The 18605-nt window shown below is 35.5% G+C and overlaps 1 protein-coding gene across 2 annotated transcripts in view; it reads right to left on the bottom strand.

Moving 5' to 3' along the window:
• The window catches only part of ATAD1 (ATPase family AAA domain containing 1), a 40587-nt gene that overhangs the window by 12432 nt on the left and 9550 nt on the right, over positions 1-18605 (bottom strand). For both annotated transcript variants that reach the window (XM_086379242.1, XM_086379241.1), the window contains exons 3-6: positions 14051-14149; positions 12118-12238; positions 10085-10285; positions 5373-5479 (exon numbers count right to left, since the gene is read on the bottom strand). In XM_086379242.1, the coding sequence (XP_086235368.1) occupies positions 5373-5479; positions 10085-10285; positions 12118-12238; positions 14051-14149 (528 nt within the window). The remainder of the gene's footprint in view (positions 1-5372; positions 5480-10084; positions 10286-12117; positions 12239-14050; positions 14150-18605) is intronic.

The following is an 18605-nucleotide window of genomic DNA, read 5'->3' on the forward strand; positions in this document are numbered from 1 at the left end:
ATAATTCAAGTCCTTTAATAATATTAAGGAGAGAATCGTTTCCCTACCAGAGTCTGAGGATTCTGGTAATAGTAATATACATACTGTGTATTTTTTCCTCTAGAGTTCACACCATCATTTCATGGTACTATCAGCACTGCAGGTAGAATCTTCTTAATAATAATAGAACCTCAAGCAATCCAACTTTACACAAGGGCAACAAAATAAAAGCAGACATCAAAATGCTGGGTAGAATATTAAAAAAATAGAAAAGAAAAAAAAATTGCTGGCGGCCCTACCAGCCTCTGAGTCTATGCCACTTATGTATAAAGGATATAGAGATGAAAAATCAACAAGAATAAAGACAAAGATACACAAAACAATGTAATTTCTGAAGGGCTTCAATATTACTATTATTGATATTTCTGTATAATACAATAAACATATACCTCTGCTCTCTAAAATGAAATTCATTGGTATTCTAATGAAAACTTTTATTTCAGCCTGAGATGTCTTAGGTTTTTGAAATAGTCTGAAATCTAACTCCAGAACACGTTGAAAAATCCACTAAGTTTTATATTCTACTTCTACTCTTTACATTAAATGTCACTCAACAGCCAAATTACTTTCAATTAACCAGGAGAGACTGCCATCTACAGGGAAAAAATATAAATACAAATTTGAGAAAAAGTTCCAAAACATAATACAATTTTATAGTTGGTTTAACTGGTCCTCAAGTCAAAATATTAATGCTCTTACCTGTTTCTCTTTATTGACTTTCTACAACTCTATAAAACTAATAAGGAAAATTTCTACCCAATGTAAAACAAAATTTATCTTTAGAAGTGATCAAATGAGTTCGTTTTTTATACGAGCAAATATCAACATTAAGTACGTTCTGAGATAGAGTATTCATAAGATATTGAAAGAGAGACTCTAAGTGACATGGAAGCTTGTTGAAGATGGACTCTATTAGGTTGAGAATCACAAAAACCATTGTGGTTGAGGAAGTACCGAGAAAAAACTCAAAAGGGGGCTGAAATTTGAGAAATATTCTAGGTAAACAAACAGCCTAACACAAAAGCCCACTATGAAAGAGTAAACCCTAAAAATTAGGATCAAGGAATACAGACAGTTTAGCACAACATGGTCTAATGAATACATGTAAGGTAACAACAGATATCCATGATGAATAAGCAAAGCAAGAGTGACCGACATTACTTAAAGAAGCAAATTTTAAGTGGCAAAACTGATAACATTTACATATATATTAACTCTAGTGCAGATAAGCTAAAATTAAAAATGGGAAGCAACAGTAATTTTTTTGTATTTATGTAGCAAAATTAACGCACATTTTAGGTATTAGTTAAGACTGAACTGACGATTTTAAAAAAATCTTTAAAACAAAATATTAAAAAATTTTTAAAAATTATTTTACATTTAAAACAATCAGATCTAAATATACATCTCAAAAGTTGAACTATGTCAATTAATCCCCTAAAAACAATGTTAGCTTTTGTGTCTCATGTATTTCAAGAGGAATATGTCATCAGCCAACTTGGATTTCCAGTAGCAGTGACAGGCTTAATGGGGTCATGCAACTATTTCAGTTTCCTCTGTGGCAAGAACCCCACCATGGGGCTTTGGATGAAGCAGCTCTGAAGTATACTTCATTCAGATATTATTATTTCCTTGGTTTTAAAACTATACTCTGATAAGATATAATATTAAATTATTTTCTCTTACAGGCACTAACTAGTCAATTCTCTGCATATTATAAATACTATTGCTTAGGAGATAATTAGTTTTTGGAAACCTGCACACCAATCTCATTGAATAGATTTACCAGAACCAATTATTAATAAAAATCATTTCTATTAATTCACCTACATTTATCTCTGTTGTGCTTTCTTCTCTAATCATCCAACACTAAAGGCAATTTCTTCAAAATGAAATTATATTTTCATAAAAGGGACTTTCCTGGTGGCTCAGATGGTAAAGAATCTGCCTACAATGCAGGAGACCCAGGTTCAAACCCTGGGTTGGGCAGATCTCCTGGAGAAGAAACTAGCAACCCACTCCAGTATTCTTGCCTGTAGAATTTCATGGAAAGAGGAGCCTGGGGGACTATAGGAGTAGCCTATAGCTACTCCCTATAGGAGTTGATAGGGTCACAAAGAGTTGGACATGACCGAGCGATTAACAAAAGTGACGTAGAAGGAGGATATGAGGCTTAATTTTCTTCCTGAGAATTATGTCTCAGGACTTTTGATCTGTGGTAATGTGACAAAGGATATCCTTAAACTCTGGCTACAAAAGATGTAAAAATTAATAATAAGGTATTAAAAAGAAAACCTCAAATTAAACAATAAGTCTGCAAAAAAGTAAAGGAATTAAACTGACAGGTTTATTTATCAGTAAAGCTTATCCATATAATGGAGGTAAGCAGGGGCAGAAGTTGACTGCATAACATGGATGTGAACAGATCTTAGACAGTGGGGTGTGCTGGACATCTGACAGGCTAGAGGGCCTCATGAGAGCATTCTACATAAAGCTGGACTCATCAAGTACTATCACCTGAGAAACATGGTGAAAAATAAGGAAACCTACTCAGCAGAGTCAAGCCTTGGTTCTTGGTAAGACACAGAAACTTACACATATAAACATATGAACATAAACAGCTACAGTGATCAAAACAGTATGTTACTGGCACAAAGACAGATTTATAGATCAATGGAACAGGACAGAAAGCTCAGAAATAAATCCACACACCTATGATCAATTAATCTACAACAAAGGAAGCAAGAATACACAATGGAGAAAAGACAGTCTCTTCAATAAGTGGTGCTGGGAAAACTGGACAGCTTCATGTAGAAGAATGGAATGAGAACATTCTCTAACACTATACACAAAAATAAACTCAAAATGGATTAAAGAACCAGATGCATAAAACTCTTAGAGAAAAACATAGGCAGAACACTGACATAAACTACAGCAGTTTTTGGATCCACCTCCAAGACTAATGAAAATAAAAACAAAAATAAACACATGGGACCCAATTATTAATTTCCAAAATAAACAAACAGCTTATGTAGTTTAATATCAAAATAATAAACAACCTGATAAAAAAAATGGGCAGAAGACCTAAGTAGACATTTCTCTAAAGAAGACATACCGATGGCCAATAAGCACACAAAAAGATGCTCAAGATCGCTAATTATTTAAGAAATGGCAATCAAAACTACAATGAGGTATCTATCACTTACATGGGTCAGAATGGCCATCATCAAAAAATCTATAATCAATCAATGCTGGAGAGGGTGTACAGAAAAGGGAATGCTCCTACACTGTTGGTGGGAATATAATTCGGTGCAGCCACTAAGGAGAGCAGTACAGAGGTTCCTTAAAAACTAAAAATAGAGCTAACATATGATCCAGCATTCCCACTAGTGGGCATATATCTGGAGAAAACCATAATTTCACAAGATACATTAACCCCAATGATCACAGAAGGACTATTTACAATAGCCAAGACATGGAAGCAACCTAAACGCCCAATGAGAGAACAACAGACTGATTCAAACTTGGAAAGGGAGTATATCAAGGCTGTACATTGTCACCATGGATATTTAAGTTATATGCAGAGTACATAATGTGAAATGTCGGGCTGCATGAATCACAAGCTGGAATCAAGACTGCCAGGAGAAATATCAACAACCTCAGATATGCAGATAATATCACTCTAATGGCAGAAAGCAAAGAGGAACTAGAGTCTCTTCATGAGGGTGAAAGAGGAGCTGGCTTAACCTCATCATTCAAAAAACTATGATCATGGCACCTGGTTGCATGACTTCATTTCAAATAGAAGGGGAAAAAGTGGAACCAGTGACAAGTTTTCTTTTCTTGGGCTCCAAAATCACTATGGACAGTGATAGCAGCCATGAAATTAAGACACTTGCTCCTTGGAAGAAAAGCCATAACAAACCTAGACAACATATTAAAAAGCAGAGACATCACTTTGCCGACAAAAGTCCAGACAGTCAAAGATATGGTTTTTCCAGTAGTTACGTGTGGATGTGAGAGTTGGACTACAAAGAAGGCTGGGCACCAAAGAACTGATGCTTTTGAATTACGGTACTGGAGAAGACTCCTGAGAGTCCCTTGGACTGCAAGCAGATCAAACCAGTCATTCCTAGAGATCAACCCTGAATATTCATTGGGCGGACTGATGCTGAAGTTGAAGCTTCAACACTTTGGCCACTTGATGCAAAGAGCTGATTCGTTGGAAAGCACTGGAGAAGGGGGCAGCAGAGGAAGAGATGGCTAGATAATATCACTGACTCAAGATACATTAACAAGATACATTAGTGGACATGAGTTTGAGCAAACTCCGGGAGATAGTGATAGACAGGGAAGCCTGGCGTGCTACAATCCAAGGGGTCACAAAGAGTTGGACATGGCTGAGCGACTTAACAACAGCAGAGGAATGGATAAAGAAGATGTGGTACATACATACAATGGACTATTACTCAGCCATAAAAAGGAATAAAATAATGACAACTGCAGCAATACAGATCTAGAGATTATCATACTAAATGAAGTATTTCAGACAGAACGACAAATATCACATGATGTCACTTCTATGTGGAATCTGCAACAGAAGCCGATTGACAGAACATAGAAAACAAACTTAAGGATACCAAAAGGGAGAAGTGTGGGAGAGGGATAACAGAGTTTGGGGTTACTACACTATTATACAAAAAAATTAAGTGACAGAAGAACTGAGAGTAAAGACTAGAAGGACTTAGGGTAAGAGTCAAAAGAAATGTACAGAATACTCAGAGCTAGTCACTTCCTTTTCTGTGACATAATACCTGGTTTTTCTCTCTTCTGTTGTATTTGTTTTGGGCATTTGGGAAATCTTTTTTAACATTTTATTAATTATGAAGCCCTCAATGGATGAGGGAAAAGGCAACAGCACCCCACTCCAGTACTCTTGCCTGGAAAATCACATGAACGGAGGAGCCTGGTAGGCTGCAGTCCATGGGGTTGCTAAGAGTTGGGCACGACTGAGCGACTTCACTTTCATTTTTCACTTTCATGCATTGGAGAAGGAAATGGCAACCCACTCCAGTGTTCTTGCCTGGAGAATCCCAGGGACAGGGGAGCCTGGTGGGCTGTGGCCTATGGGGTCGCACAGAGTCGGACACGACTGAAGCGACTTAGCAGCAGCAAAATGGATGAAGACATAAACAAATCATACTCTTTCAGATTCTCACCATTTATGGATAAGTATAATTTATGAAAAAAAATTGTAAAAAAGCTTAACAAACAACTGGACACATTTTCTACCACCATCAACAATAACACAAAATACGGCAGATTTCTAATACCTGGCAGCTATGATCAGTATCCAATCCATCCCAGAGACTCATAAACTGAGCTTTCATCATGGCTGTAGCTTCATGGTCAGAACTGGAACGGTTTCGTAGAAAGGAGTCTAGAAGAAAAAAAACGTTAACCTTAGAAATTAACAATAAATTATTTATTCTTTCAGTTCAGTTCAGTTCAGTCGCTCAGTCGTGTCCGACTCTTTGCAACCCCATGAATCACAGCACGTCAGGCCTCCCTGTCCATCATCAACTTCCGGAGTTTACCCAAACTCATGTCTGAGTCCATGATGTCATCTAGCCATCTCATCCTCTGTCGTCCCCTTCTCCTTCTGCTCCCATCCCTCCCAGCATCAGGGTCTTTTCAAATGAGTCAACTCTTCACATGAGGTGGCCAAAGTACTGGAGTTTCAGCCTCAGCATCGGTCCTTCCAATGAACACCCAGGACTGATCTCCTTTAGGATGGACTGGTTGGATCTCCTTGCAGTCCAAGGGACTCTCAAGAGTCTTCTCCAACACCACAGTTCAAAAGCATCAATTCTTTGGTGCTCAGCTTTCTTCACAGTCCAACTCTCACATCCATACATGACCACTGGAAAAACCACAGCCTTGACTAGATGGACCTTTGTTGGCAAAGTAATGTCTCTGCTTTTCAATATACTATCTAGGTTGGTCGTAACTTTCCTTCCAAGGAGTAAGCGTCTTTTAATTTCATGGCTACAATCATCATCTGCAGTCATTTTGGAGGCCCCCAAAATAAAGTCTGACACTGTTTCCCCATCTATTTCTATTATATAATCTCAAATCATTAATCAAACCCTGGGCTTGGTAACGAGTTTTTACATATAACACCATAAGCACAGTCCATCCAAGAAAAAAGTGTAAGTTGGATTTTATTCAAAATGAACTTCCTGTTTTGGGGAGGCCATGGTTTAAGAGGAGACAAGCCTGAGAACACGAAAAAAATATTTATAAAACAGATTTGACAAAAGACTTGTATACAAAATATACGAAGGACTCTTTTAAAATTCAACAAGAAAATAACCCAGTTAAAAAATGAGCAAAAGATACGGATAAAGATCCTACCAAAGAAGACACACAGATGGCAAATAAGCATATGAAAAGATGTAGCCAGGAGTTTCGGACAGAGGAGTTTGAGAGGGATAAACATGTAGAGCACTGGGGATTTTTAGGGTGAGTGAAAGTATTCTGTCCGATATTGGGAAGATACATGATATTATATTTTTGTTGGACCATGGAACTGTACAACACAGAATAATGAACCTGGACTTCAGTTATTAATAATAATGGTTCATTAATTATAACAAATACATCACACTAACACAAAATATTGATAATAGGGAAACTGTCTGCTCAATTTTAAATTTGCTGCTGCTAAGTCGTTTCAGTCGTGTCTGAGTCTGTGCAACCCCATAGATGGCAGCGCCCCAAGCTCCCCCATCCCTGGGACTCTCCAGGCAAGAACACTGGAGTGGGTTGCCATTTCCTTCTCCAATGTGTGAAAGTGAAAAGTGAAAATGAAGTCACTCAGTCGTGTCCGACTCTTAGCGACCCCATGGACTGTAGCCCACCAGGCTCCTCCATCCATGGGATTTTTCCAGGCAAGAGTACTGGAGTGGGTTGCCATTGCCTTCTCCACTTTAAACTTGAAACTGTTCTAAAAAAATAATCTTTTAATTAAATAAAAAAAGAAGTGTTAATATCTGAGATTTTAAGAAGTAGAAAAAAAGGTGCCCAAAAGGATGTACACTCACAGAAAGTATAGACATGAAAAAAATTCTGCTCATCACTACAGGGAGTTAAGGAAGCTTGTTCTTCTATGCCTGGGCTCTGGAGGGAAATATGTAGCCCCTGAAAAATTAAAAAACCAAGATCACAGGGGCTCTCTCTCAGGTTTGAAGTCTAAATTCGAACCATCTTTCAGTCTAAGAACATCCATATTAAGAAATTAGATCTTAAAAGCTCTAAGTGGAAGACACAGAACAACTCTGGATCATTTTAGGCAACACAGAATTCTCATACAAAACCAAGTCAAAAGCAACGTAAAGTGAGAAATGACACATGGAAACAAACTACTGTGAAAGAGTTAACAATATAAAGGATAAGTAGAATTTCAAACAGAACAATCCAAAAAACTGTATTATAATAGTATGCGTTAAATTCTGAAGACATAAAAAGGACTGAAATTCTAACAGCAAGCTATAGTGAAAACAGCTAAATCTGAAAAATAGAACTTCTACAGTTCACTTTTAATAGAATACAAACCCAATGGTTATGAGACTAAATATAGCCAAGCAAAGAAATGCTTTTTATAACTTACTCAATGACTGATATCATTTTATGCATCAAAAAATTTTTTAAATGTTGCCAAGTAAATTATAATACTAAAAGAAGAAAAAACTCAGGGCTTCCCTGGTGGCTCAGTAAGAAAGAATTCACCTGTCAATACAGGAGACATGGGTTCGATCCACATGCCGTGCAGTAGCCAAGCCCACGTGCCCCAACTGTTGAGCCTGCGCTCTAGAGCCTGGGAGCTGTGACTACTGAGGACAGGCGTCACACCTACTGAAGCCCTGAGCCCTGGAGCCCCTGTTCCACAGCAACTGAAGCCACCACAATGAGAAGCCTGCACTCACAATTAGAGAATAGCCTCTGCCTTGCTGCAATTAAAGAAAAGCCCATGCAGCCATGAAGACCCAGCACAGCCAAAAATAAATAAAATTATTTTTTGAAAAAGAGGAAACAATTCTGCCAATTAAATTATAACATGCTATCCCAATTTCAGATATTAAAATATAAAAAACTAAAATAGTGTGTTTTAGAACTGATGAGATATGGTAGAGACCTAGATGCTAAAACTATGGAAATGACTCAAAGTTAAGAAAAGAGTTGAACAAGTGTGTGTGTACATACATATATATATATATATATATATATACAATAAAATAGAAATCTTGTAATTTGAATAGCAAGTAACAGAAAATATATATTATTACAAAGAAATATTGGGTCATAAGCAGATTTCTCAAAAGCAACAAAAAGAATGATAGACAGTGGACTTCTAACTTTAAAATATTGAAAGGAAATATAATTCTGTTATCATTTAAAAATAAAAACACAGAATGAACACATTTCACACAAAGACAGAAGCTGCTGTACTCACAATCTCTACTGAAAGAATTTTGACTTCAGAAACAAGGAAATTAAATCCAGAAAAGGCAGGTTCAAGAGGTAATAGTGAACAAAAAAAGTGGCAAAGTAGATCTCTAAACAAGCAATGCCAATATAAAAATAACAACTCACATGGAAAGTAAAAAATAAGAGAAACTCTTATCAGAAACACGTAAGAGATGAGAGGAGTGATTGGTATTCAAGAGCTCTGAGATCCCTGTCTTATTTGGTAAGAGGGGAGAAATAATTAGCTTAGACTTTTAAGATGAGTAGCTATGCTAAGGGTCTTCCCTGGTGGCTCAGATAGTAAAGAATCTGCCGTGATGCAGGAGACCTGGGTTTGATCCCTGGGATAGGACAATCCCTTGGAGAAGGGGAAGGCTACTACAACAGGGGGAAGGGAATAAAAAGAAAAAGCACAAAAGTCCACTAGATTGGCAAATAAAAGGCACACAGTTAAGTGGTAAAAATAAATCTGTCAGCTATCAAAATAAAAGCAAACTGACCTCACTCCTTTATAAAAGAGTCTCATATTAAATATTTTAAAAATTTAGCAATATGTTCTCTTATGCAAAATTTAAAGCAAAAATCCAAAAAAAAAAGGAATAAATTGGTAAGATATACAAGGCAAACATGTAACCAAAATACTTCTATCTATACCTATCTTTCTCTATGTATAATTCTATACAGCTTATTATATTACATATAATAGTAAAATTAATTCCAAGCCAGTTTTAACTAATGTAGCTTTATTTAACTTACTGTAACGAAAATGTAGATGATCCATAAAATGTTAAATAGAGAAAAGTTCACTAATATAAAAGTCACGACAGAGAAAGATGATCTATTTATGTTGACAGTCCATATGGCAAGGAATTAAACTAGATTCTTACTTCACATTATATATTTTAAAAACAAGAGCATTTAAGGAGGTAGTGAGGGATTTGTAAACCAGACACACAAAATATAAATCATAAAAGAAAAAGACTCACAAACGAAACTACATTTAATTTAAATATTCATAAAAGAAACTATCATAAAGTGAAAAGACAAGCCAGTCTAGAAAATATTTGTAATCATATTAAAACATTATCAAAGAATTACTAAGAAAAACGCAAATAATCCCAAAGAAAAACTGGCAATTTACACGCAAGGAAACCTAAATCGCTAATCAACTTGCTAAAAGATGCACAAACGTACCAGTAAGCAGCAAACACAAAACAATGAGATGATTCTTGCTCTTTAAATTGACATAAATTAACGTTACTGCCTGAAAAGAGAAGTTTTGGGGAGGAGTATGTAAGGAAACAAACTATTTACTGATGAGAGTGAAAATGGGTCTAACCACTTTGAAGAACTGGTGTAACACAGTAATTAACACTAGTGATCTTAATGAAGTTGAAGATGGACATATCACACAATCTGCTGGTTCCACTTCTAGGTGCCTACCCTGGACAAACATATAAGCAGAAGGAAACATGTACATGCAAGTCCACTGCACACTGTTTAGAAAACAGCATACCTATTTCATCTATAAAGATGATGGAAGGCTGTAGCTTTATGGCAAGGGAGAACACAGCAGCAGCCAGTTTCTGAGATTCCCCATACCACTTATCCGTCAGTGTTGAAGGCTGAAGGTTAATAAATCGACAGCCTGCTTCTTTGGCTGTGGCCTTGGCAATCAACGTTTTACCACAGCCTGGAGGCCCATAGAGAAGCACACCTGGAAATTAACATGTTATTTTATTATTATCTCTTTAAGATAATGAGATTTGCTAGTTTATGGGATAATCAACATAATATTAATTCTGTTCATATTAAAATGCTCCATAATATTCATTTCTATTTTTATTAATCTTTTCTCATAGTAGAAAGGAAGGTGCCACATCCTAAGTTTGTGTCAGTGCTGACATCTACTTGGGGTTACAGCACCCTCCTGCTTCCTCCCTTCATCAAACAGTCCAGTTCAGGAGTACGATCTTCCACTAAACTGGTCCCTGGTGCCAAAAAGGTTGGGGACTGCTGCTTTAGATCACATAATAAGGAAATACTTATGTAACTTAGAAAAATTTGGAACCACCCTTAGTTTCAGATGATGCATTTAAATAAAAACCAGATTTACAAAAGGCTGTTAAAATACCCCTCATAATTTGGCATCTGCTATGCTAACTGGGATTTTAAACCAAGTCCAATTGGTTAAGTCACCCAATTACCTAGCCTAAAATAAAAATCACTGATGCGAAAATTTCCTACATTCATTAGCATTGTGAAACTGAGACATAAAAATTCACAAAAGTTCATTCTTCATACTATAAACAATCTGCAAGAAGGTAGGGAAGAACTTAATAATCCAATTTCTACCTTACTCTTTTGATCTGGGCACAGATAAATCATTTGAAATTTTCTTTGGGGAAAACATTCTCTTAATCACAATAAACTAAATGCATTTTGTTAGGGGAAAAAAAAGCAGTTTTGCTGTTTCAGAAAATAAAAGAAATACATAAAAAACAGATTTGTTGTTTTAGTTAATGAAAAAGTATGCGATTTTTTTATAACTGTCATCCTCTATTTACCAGAAACAAAACTTTTCTACTTCATAAAAATGTACAGCTATTTGTTTCAATTTAATGCACTTTTTGATACAGCTGTAAAATTAGTTAAGATTATAAACAACTACAATTTATACATGTTATTTTGATATTTTTAAAGATCCTACATTTTTGAGAAATGTTATTTATCTAATAATTTGATTTCAGTCTTGACTAACAACCTCACTAGCTTTGATAACATAATAAAGAGAAGCTTCTACTAGATGGCAATAAATAAGCTACACTACAGAATTTGTATCTGAAAGCCACGGCAACACACCTCTATAGATCTCACTGTCAATTATCAAGAAAGCTACATTTGAATTGCCTTCAATAAACCTTAAACATGATCAATATGTGAATGATTAATAATAGAAGTACTGCATTTAAGGATGCATTTATAAATACTGTCGATTCTTGAGTTACAAGGCTTCTTCAGTTATTACTAACTAGGAATATTAAAATATTCCCCTTAAAAATAAGTAACATTTAATTCCTTAATTTCTAGTTCATCCATTCACTATTCCTTCTAAAAAAACAAAAACAAAAACAAACAAAAAACACTATTGTAATCTAAAAGTAAACAGAAATACCAAAAGGGAAAAAAAAATCACTAGTATAGTGAAAAAACAAAAAAGAAGTCTTATCTTCTTTTTGACAAAGACCCATGTTTTTACTTTGAATCTTTTTTATCACTGATTTCCCTAATTTCATTTTCTTGTAATAAATATGAATTTGAAATAAAGGGATTATTATAACATGTAATATCTATACAGGGGGAAAATTATCCAAATTTGGTAAGCTGAAGAATGAGCAATTATCTTAAAATTATTATTTATAAAATCATTCACTGGATCTCAGCAATCTCTTAAAAATCCAACTTCAAAAACATCAGTTCTATAAAGGCAGAAAGTTTCTGTGTTCTCCAGATTTTTAATGTTTTCACAAATATAAACTTTCAACATACCTTTTGGAGGCTGTAGAAGCCTGGAATTTTCAAACAAATGCTTCTTTTTGATAGGTAAGATGACTGTGTCTTTCAGATCTGTAATGACATCATCCAAACCTGCTATATCACTCCAAGTAACCTGGTAAAAGGTAAAGTCAGCATGAAATTTTACCACTAATGTATATTCACTGAAGTAAAAAAACAAACAAAAAAATCCCAAATGATAAGACTTGATTATACCTAAATAATAAGTTTAAAATGATATATTAATGTAAGTATTCTTAAGCAACACTGAAATTATTAAACTACCGTGAGCTGCAAAAAAGCAATTTAATAGTCAACTACCTATTATTTAAACAAAAAAAGCACTAGGTCTGGCAGGGATCTAATAAGCTGAAGTCATTCTATTAAGAGGAGGAAATACTCCATGCCAAGACGATTGAGAGCTAGCTGAGACAGATAATTTAGCACTAGCTAATAGGAAGAGCTCACCAGGAGTGTGCCTAATTCATACATGATGCCGTCAAACATAACAGGAAGGAGTTTAGAAACAAGGCCTAAACCCACCAAACTGGGCTTTCGAACTTTACTGATCAAAAGGAAACTGTGTCAAAATTTCTATATTTATAAAGAGTAACAGGGGATATATGTGTTCAAAATAGATACACCTTGTGTATTTTAAAGCCTTCTGACTCAGCTTTAAAAAAAAAAAAAAATTGGAGGGAGTTGGGGGTGGGCAGTCAACAAACTAACTGAAAAATATCTGAAAAACAAACAAAAACAACCTAGATTTGATTTAGAAGAGTAAAGGGGCTGGAAGTGGGGCTGGTCAAAAGCAATGTTTACAACAGATTTATTTATTCTCCACCAATCATAGCCAGAACTGAAAAAAATCATCGCTTATTTTCATTGTAACTATAACAAAGGATCCTCATTTCAAATGGAGGATTAATTCTGGAAGGGCATGTATGTCTCTGTGCACAAAGATATTAATAGACCCTGTACATTTGTATTTCCTAAATTTGGAGATAAGCGTATCATATTTCATTCTATTTACTTATTTATACCTATGTTACAAAATATTCACCTAGGATTTCAGAATTTATAAATTACATTAATCTGATGCTCAAAATAATCCTTTAGAAGTAAAAAGAGCAGATATTACATTGTCCCTGGATTACTTATGAGGAAATTGAAACTCGAAAGAGGAAATAATTTGCCAAGGCCATAAATGGAAAAACTGGGATTCAGAATCTTGTGCTTTAGATCATAAAAATTTAGATTTCAACTCCAAGTCAAACATCAACTTACAGCAGTAATTTTACATGCCACAAAGATGAATATATGAAAGTACAAGTTTAACTAAACAAATGTGTGCTAAAAAGGTTACTACAAGTGGGCCTGAGACTAGTATCCTTAGAGAGGCCTGCATGCACAGCTAGCCCTTGGCTGAGGTATGGGAGATTAAAGACTTCAGGAGCTTCCTCCATTCTCCAGATAAGAACAGCTTGCTGTGTCTAAACTGTGTAAACAATATGTTTATGGTGGACATCTATTTTCCTTATGAGAGTCTAGAATTTTGATACATGTTAGGGAAATGGGACCAATTCCAATTAAACTCTGGGCCCTAAGTCTCTAATGAGCTTCTTTCACGGAAAGCATTTGATATGCGTTCTCACAACCTTCTGATGAAAGAATTAAGTGCATTCTGTGTGACTTCATTGGGAGAACTCCTGGGAGCTTGTCTGATTTCTTACAGACTTCTCTACATGTCCCCTCTTTCTTTGCTGATTTTGTCTTATATCCTTTTGCTGTAGTATTTTATATTCATAAATATGACTGCACTGAATTCTGTGATTCCTCCTAGAGAATCATTAAACCTAGTCACGGTCTTTGGGACTCTTGATAGAAAACGTTAAGACAAAAAAAAAATAAGATTAAGGATACATACATGCATGTTAAGAGGGTCTACTAGATGAGCAGCAATACTCATTTCATATTCTGAAAGCTTCACATTTTTCACACCAATTTGTTTCATTAATTTTTCTGCCTAGAAAGAAAAAACAAGCAACCTCCTTTAGTTTGATATTTAGACACTAGCACTTCATAACATGTATCTGTGAAGTCTACAGAGCAATGAATAGACATGCAAGATTTTCCAGATATTCTACACCAAAGGATTTCATCCTTCCCCATTGTTAAGTCCTTAGGTTTAAAAAAAAAAAGAAAAAGACTTGAAAGGCGACTCTACAGAAACCAGGGCAATTTAACTCAGATCTTGGGAAATGAGAAAATAGAGCACATGACTGAAGAAATATAATACACAGCCTCTCAGTGCTACAATGAGACTCTAAGGTCCAATCAGATTTCTCTTTCCTAGGAGGATTATTATGACAGATGCAGATGAAGCCTTAAGACGAAAGATCAAGGAGTTCAGGATATTAAGAAATGGACAACTGAAGTTTCTTTCCTTAAATTTGTAGAGTATCTGAAAACAGGTGTCTAACTTTCCTGAAATTACCTATATATCTACAACAGGTGTTCTGACCTACCTAATTTCAGATTGTTCTCTGATGCTACCCTTTTTAGTTAAAGTCAATTCTTGAGGCTAGGCAACCAGAGACAATAAAAGTAATTTTGAATTAGGAGTATGCTTGCACGTATTTTTTGGAGAAGGGAATGGCAACCCACTCTAGTATTCTTGTCTGGAAAATTTCAGGGACAGAGCCACCTGGCAGGCTACAGTTCATGGAGCCGTGAAGAGTCCCACAAGACTGAGCAACTAACACTTTCACTTTCACATATTTTTAGAGCTGGGCAAAACCAGCCTTAAATTGTAAGCTCTAGTAAAGCAACAAAGCTTTCAATTAAAATAAGGATAAGGATAAACATTTACTGAATGTGCCATACATCATGCCAAAACACTCTAGATGGATTAACTCACTGAATTCTCAGAGAGATCCTATGAGGTAGGTACAATTTTTCCCCAAAACAGAAAAAGCAACTGAAGCTTAGGTCAGACTAAGTTATCTGTCTTAGTTTAAGTTAGCAAATGGAATAGACAACATGTGAATCCAGGCAGTCCCAACTTGAGCCTATATTCTAACCATCACATATATTATTTTGGTTTCCTCAATTATAAGATTAGAGTTTGTGGCCACTAGAGACAACATATTCACATTTCAATTAAGTGAATCTTTTTAGAAGTGAAGGTGCCCTGATAAATCACATTTACTTAGACTTTTGCTGTTACATTTTCCTAGAACACTTCTGATTACATATAATCTTGCTATTTATCAGCAATATTGCTACTCTTAAAAATATTCATATCACACAGCATGGTTATAGATTAGCCACAGGATTAGGATGTGTGTTGATCATGTCATAGTATTATGGCATTTTTTAAAAAGTGCTATGAACCACATCATTTTTCCTCATTAGCCACCCTCTATAAATTTACTGTATTAATGGATAAAGCAGCCTTTTCCAGATTCTTCTCTTTCTTACAAATAACTTCTCTTTCACTGACTTCAAATGTGTCAGCTGTAAAAGGCATCCTATTTTCTGCACCTATAACAGCATTTAACTCTTCTTTTTCACTGTACTTCTATAAATGTGAAGCCATTCCATATGTGTTCTTTTTAGGCCATGCTCTGAAACAGTGGTTCTCAATCAGGGGTGACTTTGTATCCCCTGGGGACATTTAGCAATGTCTGAAAATACCTTTGGCAATCACAACTTAGGTGCTAATATTTCATTTAAAATTTTTACATTCATTTTAAAGTTTTGGAATTGTTGTTACGCTACCCTCATAGAAAGGTTTGGTGTTTCCTTTTTTCCTACTCTCTAGAAAAGTTCATATAAAATTGTTATTATTGTTTCTTAAATCTTGCTAGAATTTGCCAGTAGAATTCTACGAGCTTGTAGTTTTCTTAATGGAAATATTTTTCCAATATCGATTTATTTCATAGTTATGGAACTATTCTAATTCTAATATGTATTCTAATTCCTAAGTCAGCTATGGTAATTCACAATTTTCTAAGTTTGTCTATGTCATTTAGGTTTTCAAATTTACTGATATAATTATTAACTGTCTTAGTTTTTAGTGCCTACAGCATCTGCCACTGCATTGTCTTTTATCATTCTTAGTTATTGGTAGCTTCATTTTTTTCTTGATTGGTCTTACAAAAGTGTCAATTTTATCAGTCTTTTCAAATAACCAACTTTCTGTAGTACTGAGTTTTTCTATTATATATTCATTTTCTATATTTCTATTCATTGTCTCATTATTCTACTTTTTACTCATTCATCCTATCTTTATTATCTCCATTTGTTCACTATCCATGGGTTTACTTTGTTAAAAACATTTTCCTCAGCCCAAGTTGGATACTTAATCCATTTTCTACCTTCTTTTCTAATAAAAATACTTAAGAGCATAAATTCTCCCTGTGCTGTGCTTAGTTGCTCAGTTGTGCCCAACACTTTGACTAGCCCGCCAGACTCCTGTCCATGGCATTCTCCAGGCCTAATACTGGAGTGGGTTGCCATGCCCTTTCCCAGGATATCTTTCCATCCCAGGGATCAAACACAGGTCTCTCACATTGCAGGCAAATTCTTTACCGACTGAGCCACCAGGGAAGCCCAAGAATATTGGAGTGGGTAGCCTATCCCTTCTCCAGAGGATATTCCTGACCTAGGAATGGAACCGGGTCTCCTTCATTACAGCCGGATTCTTTACCAGCTGAGTTACCAGGGAAGCCCCATATTCTCCCTAAATACTACCTAATACTTTAAGTTTAACTAAATTACAATATCATTTCTATGTGTTCTTTTATCTAAGAGTTATTTAGAAACGTCCCCTACTCCCCAAACTTATTGGATAGATCTAATGATCTTAGTGTACTGCAGTACAGCCAGTGTGTGTGTGTGTGCTTTGTCGCTCAGTCGTGTCTGACTCTTTGCAACCTCATGGACTGTAACCCGCCGGGCTCCGCTGTCCATGGAATTTTCCAGGCAAGAATACTTAAGTGGCTTGCCATTTCCTACTCCAGGGGATCTTCCTGACCCAAGGATTGAACCCGTGTCTCCTGTGTCTCTTGCATTGCAGGCAGACTCTTTACCCACTGAGCCATCAGGGGAAGCCCTGTAATAAATATGCTACCAGTAAAATCAAACTTCGGATTTTGCTTTATAAACCAGCATTTGGTTTAATGTCACAAATCTTATAAGCATGCTTGGGAGATGCACTTAACATTTGTTTTGGGTACAATGTACAACATACAGGCACAGATAAAGCTTATTATTTGTTTAAATCTACATTCTCTAAAAATGTTTCATCTACCAATTATTGAAAGAAATGTTTAAAACCTTCCACCACGATGATGAATATGTTATTTCTCTCTGTAATTCCATATATTTTTGCTTTATGTATTTTAATGCTATATTAATAGATGCACATAATATAGAAATGTTATATTTCTTGGTGAATTGAATTTTTAATCATCCTGTAGGGAACCTCATTTTTTCAATTAATATTTTTACCTTAAAGTTAATTTTTGTTCAATCAGCTTTCTTGATGCTTTATGTGCATTTTTCAACTTATGTTAAATACAACTTAAATTTCTTTTTCTAAACCATAACTACAGCTTTGTCTTTAGTTAAATACATACAGTCTTTGGGGGTCAAAGAATATCATGTTTGAGGCCTTGATGGGAATATCATCTCTGGGACTCTACATCTTAGATTGGTACTATGCTTTGTACTCTGACCTCCTCTGGATCATAAAAGCAGAAGCTCAAATTATGTAGGTTTAGCAAATTCCACCAATTGTAAAAGTTAGCCATCAAACTCAATTTACCTTTCTGAATTTTTGCTTTACGTTTTTTATCAGCATATTTTACCTTCTTGCAAGCTCATGAATGCCTTTATATCATTTAAAATATGTAGATTGTTTAGTTATTTTCAGCAGGAAGGTCAGTCCAGGTACTTACGATACTGACCTATTGCACACTTGGTGTGCACCATCTTCCTATCCCCTAAATGAAGGTTTACTCTTCAGCCTGTTATTTATATTATATAACATCTCCTCTAGAGACCTCCCAGTCACTAGTATCTACTGTAGTGACATATTACATATGCTCAACAGATATTTCAATGTATAAATCCTAATGGTTGAAGAAGCAAAGTGTAAGAGTAATTTGGTTTAAAAAACCCTCAAATTTTACTGTGGAAAATTCTTAAAGAGACGGGAATAACATATCACCTTCCCTGCCTCCTGAGAAACCTGTACACAGATCAAGAAGCAACAGGTATAACCAGAAATGGAAAAATGGACTGGTTCAGAATTGGGAAACCAATAAGACAAGGCTGTATTGGCACCCTGCTTATTTAACTTATATGCAGAGTATATCATGTGAAATGTTGGGCTGGATGAATCACAAGCTGAAATCAAGACTGCCAGAAGAAATAACATCATCATATATGCAGATGATATTACTCTAATGGCA

This window comes from Bos grunniens, chromosome 26, assembly GCF_055505025.1.
Source record: "Bos grunniens cultivar Pamir isolate PY7600 chromosome 26, Bosgru_T2T1.0, whole genome shotgun sequence".
Taxonomy (NCBI): Eukaryota; Metazoa; Chordata; class Mammalia; order Artiodactyla; family Bovidae; genus Bos; species Bos grunniens.